At 38.1% G+C, this 9,834-nt stretch overlaps 2 protein-coding genes across 2 annotated transcripts; one reads left to right on the forward strand and one right to left on the reverse strand.

Moving 5' to 3' along the window:
- The first annotated feature begins 287 nt into the window (after positions 1-287).
- Positions 288-4,252, forward strand: LOC103950449. Its single transcript, XM_009361656.3, has 5 exons — positions 288-453; positions 1,876-2,093; positions 2,285-2,530; positions 2,742-2,890; positions 3,807-4,252. Exons 1-5 carry the CDS (start codon positions 367-369, stop codon positions 3,995-3,997), a joined length of 891 nt encoding a protein of 296 aa, XP_009359931.2. The 5' UTR covers positions 288-366; the 3' UTR covers positions 3,998-4,252.
- A 360-nt stretch (positions 4,253-4,612) lies between these two features.
- On the reverse strand, positions 4,613-9,608 carry LOC103950447 (TBC1 domain family member 5). Its single transcript, XM_009361651.3, has 5 exons — positions 8,953-9,608; positions 8,358-8,461; positions 7,835-8,011; positions 5,378-7,227; positions 4,613-4,974 (listed from the first exon to the last, which is right to left on the reverse strand). The coding sequence occupies exons 1-5, from the start codon at positions 9,165-9,167 to the stop codon at positions 4,822-4,824; spliced, it is 2,499 nt and encodes an 832-aa protein (XP_009359926.2). The 5' UTR covers positions 9,168-9,608; the 3' UTR covers positions 4,613-4,821.
- Positions 9,609-9,834: the final 226 nt, after the last annotated feature.

Genomic DNA, 9,834 nt, shown 5'->3' on the forward strand with positions numbered 1-9,834 from the left:
ACAATTCATTCTCTTTTTTTTTGTCAATATAATCGATAAGTATGTGGCAAGACATGATTGGTTGGTTTTTAAGTCTTTAAATGTAACTTTACACTAGGAGTAAGTCCTTCAGTTATAATTTGTCCACCATGTGACTTTTCCAAAATCTCTTGAAAAACCTAGCAAAGCTTATACCCAAACCAACCTCTACTCATTCTGGCTGACTTGTCACCTCCTTATTGGCGGAACTACAAAAATTCCACGTCATAAACTCTTATTCAATTAACAATAAAGAGAAAATTTCATCCATATCGTCGTCTCGACAGGATCTAATTGTTAGACAGTAAATCGCGAGGGAGCGCGAAGCAGATCAGACTTTCCTTGGAAATGGCGGAAGAACTCAAAACGTTGTCGTCCAGCTCGCAACCTTCTTCTACACCGAATTCCCCCGAAGAAACTCTGAAGAAATCGCAGGTTCACAAATCTCAATCCGAATTTCCCAATTTCTGCAAACAATTTTCAATCCTAGGGTTCTTTCCTTCAATTGAAAAGGAAAAGCATGCAAATTGGTGTTTAAAAGCTTCAATCCAATAAGGGTTTTTGATTTCTTATCCTATTTCGAATTAATGGCGGCTATCAATTTTGGCTTTCTAGCTTTCGTTTTTCCTCTTACGTGATTTCTTCTTTAAGCTATTTATTCAGTGTGTGTGTGTGTGTGTGTGTATCATTGACAAATTGTTTGGATTGCAATTATTTTCTTTGGTAGCTAGGACATTATAAAAATATGTTTCTCGGGGAGGGATGGGGGTTTAGTAAATAGATTGAAGTTAAAAAACTCTGGGTTTTCAACCGAATTATGAAGAAAATTTAAAATGCTGTGGATGGGGGATTTTCTGCTTTTAATGACAATATTCACGGATCACCGTGAACGATTATCATTGTTAGCTTTTTGTTTTTGTTTATTCCTTATGTGCTTAATAGTAAGATTTTTTGGGTTATTGTACGTATAGGAAATTGGAGTTCTTCTGAATTTTTTATTTTTTTTTGTTTTGGTATAAATTTGTTGAGATTATGCTTTTTTGTCACCGTCATGTTAATTAGTAGAAATAATTTCTTGGTCTTTTCTTGATTGGCCTGTATCGACTTTCATTCTAACCTTATTTTGTGCTTGCAAGAAAACGGGGCTCTGAGTGTTTTAAACGTGCCTTTCCTTTTGTCGTTGTGTGGTTATGCATAGGCGAGTGAGGAAAATGCACGGACTTCGTAATTCTTATTTATGTTTTATTTTTCTGAACATTAAACAATTGAGTAAACCTTCTCTATTTCAAGAATTCTCTATATCCAAGCTAATTTACTATTTTAAAGAATGGATGGATGGTGGAAAGATGAAAACACACATTTCCGGAGAGCATCTTATGTTTGTAGTTGAAGGACTGGTATTATGGAGCATAATTCATAGTTGTGGAGGCAGAAACAAGTGTATAATTATATAGCAAGGCAACTATAATTTGTACTCCTATCTAAAAATACAATATCGTGAAAATATGATAACCCTTTGATAATTTGATATCAGTAGTGTGGTTGATGGATAGGGTTTTTTTAAGCTTTCTTCTCATCCTTTCGTAACCTGTTTGTTTTTCCTTTTGAAGATAATCCTTTGGTCACTCATTGAAGCAAATATATCTTTCTTTAATATGTGTTCGATAATTGTACAATAGCCATATCAATGTGGAAGCTTCTTTTTTCTGCATTTTCCATTGAAAAGGAAAAGAAATGCAGACTAATGCTTCTAAAGTTTTTAGCAGTTTAAAGAAATAGTATGTGCATGCTCTTTGTGATGGCATTAATGCGGTGGCTTTGGCTATGTTCCAATTCACTTTTTGACTTCTTTTTCAGGTTCCAGCACTCTCTGGGCTTCCATCTTTCCCAAATGGTGATTTTCTGATGTTACCAGTCATGTATCCTCTTCTTGTTCCTGGGTTAAATCCTTCGCAAGATCAGGAGCAAATGAACCGTGGAGCAGGCATTTATGCTGTTCCTGTTCACCCATTTATGGGGCCAGTTACAGGAGCTCCATTAAACACTCTTATTCCTCTTACCTACAACATACCCACGTAAGTATGTCAATGGTACTCAAGTTAATTTCACCGTGACACAATCTTCTAATTCTAAACCATCATAATGATGTTTAACCATGATTTTAACATAGTAAAAATTCACTTTCCTACCTAGCATGATAGGTTATAGTAAGGAGCCTTATGCTGATTATCCTTATTTTCTTACCATGAATGTATGGGTCCCTCAGAGCTAGAGCAAGTCCAGAGGTTGGCACTGTAGGGGAGCAGCAAGGCCAAGAGGGACAACAACAACAACAACAACAACGTCAACAGCCTGGACCTCAGAGACAAGTTGTTGTTAGGAGATTTCAGATTGCATTTCAGCTTGATGTGTTGCTTATTATAAAGCTTGCAGCTGTAATATTCCTGTTCAACCAAGATGGATCTAGACAAAGGCTGGTTCTCCTTGTGATTTTCGCTTCAATTGTCTATTTGTAAGTAACTGAACTTATAAACATTTTTAATATGAGGAGATTTATGTTATCTCGCTACTAATATAATATGTGACTTTTGTGATTTTTTTAATTAAGAAAAAAGCTAAAGTTGGGTTCTTCTGTAATTGACTTTCTTTTGACCAAAAATACTATTGGAAATTTCATGGATGGAAGCTGGATTTCGATGATTTGATGATGTTGGATGTTGCAGATATCAAACTGGCTCGCTCACACCATTAGTACGATGGCTTTCTCAAGGCATGCATAGGGCAGCTGTGCCTCCCCATCCGCCCAGGGCAGCCAGGGCCGGGAATGTTCCTCCTAATGCAAGGCAGGGGGTTGACAATGCTGCTTTGGCAGGTAATTTTGTTTGTTGTATGCTGAGTGTGACATGTGCTTTGGATGACACTTTCACATATTGCAGTTCACAATGAAGATGCATATTACTCTCTGGATAACAATTTTGTTTGTCGTATGCTGGTGTTTTCGTATGGAAAGGTGTTTTAAATTAGGTTTAGTTTAGCCTCAACCCTTTCTGAGGGTTGGTGGAGGTGGATATTGGTGGGGCTTTAGACCAAACTTAACAGTAAAAGAAAGCATGAGGGCCTGTTTGATTACCATTTGGTTTTTGCTTTTAATTTTTGTCTTAGTGATAGAGGGGAAATACATAAGGGAAAGGCACACAAAAATGAAAACTAAAAGCCAAAAACCAAAATCTTTTTAAGTTGTTTTCACTTTCAAGATTTTGTTCTCGCTTGTTCCTTATTCTTCTACATCTCTCCCACCAACCTTCTTCGCCTCCCACTTCCCCTATGTATTTCTTATCTCAATCACAAAAAGTGAAAACCAAAAACCAAAAGCAAAAAGCAAAATGATTACCAAACGAATCCTAAGATTTTCTTTTTGGTTACAAGATGGGTTGAACCTAGGATCTATCCTCAATCCCACCTGATGCCACTTGATTTTCGAGGTTCTTGGGTTGGTCATTGAATACATGGTTGTAATCCTATTTGTTTGACAAGATTGTAGTGCATTCCCTCAAATAATAAAAAAATTAAACAAATAAAATATAAATGAAAAATTATATTGTGGACTTTTGTGCATGATGCATCCCTGTAACATCATTGGTAGGCGTACGCATATCTAGTTTGAACTTTGAAGGACTCTACTATTCTTCCTGAATACCGATGAACCATATCACTCTTTGCTGTTTATTTAGGTCATATTTTGCTTATCTTTACTAACAGTACAAAATGTGTCATACAATTTATGGCAGATGGACAGCCTGGGGCTGGGAACGATATTCGGCCTGCAGATGAAGGAAATCCAGCAGCAGAGAATGAGAATGCCCCGGCAGCTGATGAAGCCAATGGTGGTCACCAGTGGTGGGGAATTGTTAAAGAGATTCAGATGATCGTTTTCGGTTTCATCACTTCACTTCTTCCAGGTTTTCATAATATGGATTAGATATTTACGTTATAAGACGCTGGCGAGAATGCCTTTTAAGAGAAGCACAAATGAGATGTGAGTATAACTTATAATTCTCTCTGTATTTGGTGGTGCTGCATCCCCAATTGGGTGAGGGGTGGGGGTGCTTTTGAGTTTCCCTTCCAACACTTACGGTTTACCTCTCTAGTTGCTTAATCTTTCGTCTGACTAGTAGTCCTCTTGTATTTTGATACATTGATTTTTACTAATTACATAGTTTCTGTTTCGTGCTCATTGAATTTACTAACGAAATACGCCAATCTGAAACGCAACTACAGGAATGCTGAAGCGAAATATTCTCCCAGCGCTTTCCAACGAATTTTGAAACTAACAAATGCCAAAACAAGAGGAAATTGTAGCAATGACCCTTCAACTTTAACTCAATTGGAGTAATGGTCGCTTAACTAAAAATTCATGATAATTGGTCCCTTCACTCATCAAAACGTGTAACTATGTTCTTTTTCGTCACTTCTAAAAAGGAGCAAGGCAGCGTTATATGCCACTACTAGGCTGTAGGGCTTGGCACATAATTCCCTTAAACTTGTTGAACTATCAAATCACTAAAGCATCATCCCAATATGCTGAGTAACCGGATTGTGTAGCAAAATTCATTGACATTGCACTCCTTATAATACATTTGGATTCAAAGGTTATTACAGAAATTCATATGTACACGTCTGTCATAGCGACGGCCAAAACTGGATAGCGTAAGAGAAGAGAAGTGAACGAACTGAATTTATTTTGCACTAAATGAATAGATAAATACAAAACCTATATACAGGTTACAGTAAATAACACACACCTCACATCTCTGACAAAAGGTTGCTGATCTTCCGAAGCTCTGTTAGAGCTGCCATGGCCGTAACTTGTCCTTTGCCGACTAAAGTGTTTTTTGACAAGTTCTCCAACGACCCAACCTGAACACCCTGATCTTGCTGCAAAACAGACTCAATAACCTGCCAGATATGGTTAGTTAAGAGTCAATGATGCAGATATAAAAGATGATATGGTTAGAAGTGTCGTTCGGAGCAACTCTTTTTTTAAACCCTAAAAGTACACTTGGAAGTTGGAACCAACTTAGAAGAAAAACTATGGTCGCATGGAATGTTGTATAACCATTAGTGTCAACAATCAATCCTATAGATTATGTTTAGTTCATGGTTATTGCCCCAATCTAACCCCCTATTACCATTTTTCATTGGCCTCCTCCCTCTTTAACAATCATTTTGTTCATTCCTATATTAGCTAGAACAGAGAATATTATAGTGCTTTACTGCCTACAAGAAGCATTAAGTTCGAGGATGAGAAAAAAAACAATTTGTAGTTTACGTCCTCGATAAAGCACAACAAGAAATGTACCTGAATATTTTCAATCATAGACTGCCCAAGATTCCTTAAATTACCCGTCACATGCTGGTCAACAGCTTCTCCATTGTGGCTAACTAAAGAACTGCAGGACCCCTCGGCTACAGAAGAGCTTGTTGCGTTCTGATTACCTTCACAATGGGAAGACTTCGTAGCCTCAATGGCATTGTGTCCTTTCTCGGATGTCTCTTCACCAGCTGCATTCCATCCAAACTTCCAAAGTTTCTGGAATTTACCAGAAAGAAGTTTCCGTTCCTTTCCTGGCACTGAATTTCCGGGAGAATGATTGCTGCATTCAGATGTTTGGGAGACACCCTTTGGATGATCAGAAACCAGAAGAGGTGGCTCCTCTGACACACCCTGCAAATTATCATCATTTTCGTCAAAAGACAAATTTGATGCAACACTACTTTTTTCTGATTCAAGTTCATGACCAATTGCCCCAGTACGAAGACTAGTAGGATCTGACAAAACAGATGAATTTTCTTCACTGGCTGGATCTCCATTCAAACTTCTTTTCTCAGTGGCAGAATTAAGGTCCTTATTGAAACCATCTTCTCTGTTGACCTCTACTTCTGAAGAGAGTTTGTTTTCATGAGAACCCAATGTCTCAATATCTTCTTCTGAGCTGAGTTCTCGAGAAAGGTCTTGCAGCAACCTTCGTCTAACAGAAAACCTGGGGTTATTTTTGCCATTCTCTGATTTTGATGGAGATGGGTCAGATTCTGTTCTGGATAGGCTCAACTTTACTTTTTCTGTCCATCGCTTTTTCTGGCTTGGAACCTGTTTTTTCAAATCATCTTGCCTTATTTCTTCTTCCCTGTGCAGAACTCTCCACTTCTCTTCCCAGTAGCTTTCAGGCACTAGATTTATTGGTGCTTTTGGAGATACGGAATCAACTGAAAGGCTATGACCTCTTACAGTCATTGATTTACTATGTTCATAGGGCCCAAAATAGGAAAGTAATGAGGGTGAGCTATTGTTCTTCAAAGCAAGATCCTGCAAAGACTTCGCCTTTTGTATCAGTTTCTTCAAATCTATATTCTCGGGAAAATTTAACAATCTCTGAAGACATGCAGTAGCATTCTCAGTGGCAAGTAGGGAAGATCTCAAATAAAGTAACATTGAAACTGCCATGGCTGATATATATGCTCCTCGAGGTGAAGTAAGGATGGCAAAGCTGGATGCTGCATCATCTTCAGAACCTTTGTATAATTTACCATTATCAGATGCAAATATTTCATCCCAAATTATCAATAGATTTGCAAGTGAAAATTCACGTCCAAATAAAACCCTTAACCAGCGGAGTGCAAAATACTGGGGTTCAACACCAAGCTCAACAAGGTGGCTGTGTAGAGACGAATCAACAAGGGACAGCAAATGATACAACGCAGCAGATGCTTCAATGACAGGAGGTAAATTAGTATGAGAACCAACAGCAGGGGACGGATAGAAGAATTCTGCCATAGAAACTGATCCATGGGCCCCCCTCATTAGAGCATCAAACATATAGTACGCATCATGTTCCATAAATCTCTCAGAGAAAACAATACCCAGTTCACCTTCAGCACCATAAGCATCACTAAGCATCACAATGGTCTGTATCTCGGGATCAAGCTCATCAAGACTCTTAACATTCAATGCAGTTCCATCTAAGCCATTCTCATCTTCCGTGGAGTCAGGAAACTTTTTGAACTCAAAGTTGTATGTAAGATCACTTTCATGAAATGACAGACCATCAAATTTATCAGTGAAGTGATCTTCATGTAGCTTTCGCACTTGAGATAGACGCTCCACATCAAAATGAAGAACATACAATAAAGGAGCCAAGAGTTCATGCATTCCTATAGTGAAAACAGAAAAAGCAAAGAAAAACAGTTAAAATCCCAGCATCTTAGGTCACTGAAATTGTAAAATAATATTAAGAAAGCTCTACTTGCTGCCGCAGAAGTCAAAACTCAGAAAAGAAAAGACTGGCTAACTATCTGATTATCAAGAATCTCTCCCTACAAATCTTTCTGAGAGTATAAATTAAAATAAATAAACCTCAGTGTTAGTCATTTTGTGGAGACCGTTAGTACTTGATTTATTTTCTATCAGGATAAGGTGTGTAATAACTAAAACATGCATTATGCATTATAATATGAGATTGCAGGAACCATGCCATTCAAGCCTTTATACCAACCTAGCAGGTTCTACGCGATGTAGTGTGGGAAGTTGTGTAGTGCTACAAGAAACTTCGTAATAAGGAGAAATGCCGCAAGCCTGCAACATTGGTCCACCTATTCCTAATTGCATAACACGGCGAGACAAAGTGCTCTAAATGCCAAGCTCATAAGAATTAATCACTTTGAATATAAAGTAAAGTTAAATCACGAAACCACATTCAAGAGTCCCGCAGATAACCAAATATAAATGTAAAAAGAAAATTAATGCGGCATTGTAGTATACCTTGTCTATAACCACACTCTGGATATCTAAGACACCACAATAACAAGATTCTTCTCAACATGCCTTGGCATCCTGGTGTTTGAAAATAGCTTCCATGTTCTGGGTATAAACGTGATAAATCCTGATCAACCATTTTCTCCAGCTCGGCACTCCGGAAAAAGCGACCCCATGTGCTATCTACAGGTGAGATCACAATGGTGCAAATACTTGATCGTTAGTTGTTTACTTATTTTAGACTGTAATATCTCCAGGGGAAAGTTGTTTCCCTTTACAAAAGACAGTTCACTTTCAATTTCAAATATGTGATAGTTTTGGTCATTTCAACACAATGGGTACATATAGAAAGCTAAAAGTGATAAGTGAAACAAGCATTGCAGAGAAACTAATATAAATCAAGCTCAAGAAAATTGTAGTACAAGGTGCACATTGGCAAAATAACTGGTTAACATGCCCGTGCGCATGTTTATCTGCAGTGTTTCTACAGAGCTCCTACAGTTCACGTATGCGGATCCATAGACTTTACCTGGGTTTTGTGACAGCGGATTGTCTAAGGCCAGATCAGGGAAATTACTCCCATCCTTTTGGGGATGTGGATCAACCAGAAGGCGCCTTCTCAATCCAGCATATCTAAAAATGTACACAAGGTAAACTTAGCACAAGAAAACACAAACAAAAAATTACCATCAAATTGCTTGCAATCCAATATATATGCCCATACTCGGACAAATTCTTGACCTTCAAATTCAGTGACCCAATACAAGCAAAAAAATTCAAGAGGCCACCTTTTGAATCATAGAGATATACTACGTACGTAACAAGGTTTTACTGTTTCCAAGCTCTTAAGCAACACATTACAAAAATCCACGGACCATTAACGCAACCGGGAACCTTATCTTATAAACCCTTTAGAAGTTTTTAATTTTCCAAGATTACCGTTAACACCAACTTATCATATGCCTATGTGTTGATGAGAAAAAAAAAATATGATCAATAGGACAATCGTCAGCCAAATACGATTATCCTAGCAAAATCCATGCATAAAATCATTAACTCACAGAAACTTAAAACAACATTGAAGCAAATATATGCAGAAAACCATAAAGAGAAGCCAAAATCACCCTCTTCTACAATCAGCTGTGACCCGACGAAGATCATCAATGGAGGACGAAGAAGACGAAGAAGAAGAAGAGGGCAAAATCCCAAGATTAATACGCCACTGGACGCCTCTAAGCTCCTTGAATCGAGGATTCTCAGCCTCAGATATCTCAGGAACATCAGGGGAGCTCGAAGACGACGATTCGGGCAATGCCTGCTCAATTGGAGCTGGCGACATGGCTGTCTCGCAATTCTCCAAAAACCCAATTGCCAATTGGGCTGAAAACGATCGAAGTGTAAGCTAAGGAAAAAAAAGGAACGATTTTTGGCACAGTTTCTGGAGATTGGTGGGCAGAAACAGATGAACAGGGCATGAATGGAATTGGGTTTTTTAATGGGCCAATAGATAACTATCAGAGTATGAAATTTGGAATAGAAAGATGAAGAAATTGCCAGAGAGACGAAGAGAGAGAAGGCGTCATGGGAGAAAAAGGGAAGAAGCTACGGAGGCAGGACTTGCTTGTGAGTTGGGAGATGAGAATCAGACTCTTGTATTCAAGAGAAAAACCAATTTTTTAGCATTATTTTTTGCACATTTATTCCTTCAATTCACCAACCCAATCCGGAGAGAGAATAACAAGTTTGTTTCTTGAGTGAGAGAGAGAGAGAGAGAGAGAGAAGAAAAGGAGAAGTGCTTTATTATTATTTTTTTTTTTCAAAGGTTTACTTTATTTATAAAATAACAGATTACAACAGAAAAGGCCCAAAAACGAAATACACACAAACAAAAACATAGATCTCTATAGTAACCCAACAGCCCAAAACATAGTTTTGAGACCGAAACTGAAAGAACACCAAAGCAAACCCTAAAAGCTTCCAACCGCTGACACCGCCAACCCGCTTGC

This window comes from the organism of the source record quoted next, unplaced genomic scaffold (genome assembly GCF_019419815.1).
Source record: "Pyrus x bretschneideri cultivar Hongxiangsu unplaced genomic scaffold, Pyrus_bretschneideri_v1 Contig36, whole genome shotgun sequence".
Lineage (NCBI taxonomy): Eukaryota > Viridiplantae > Streptophyta > Magnoliopsida > Rosales > Rosaceae > Pyrus > Pyrus x bretschneideri.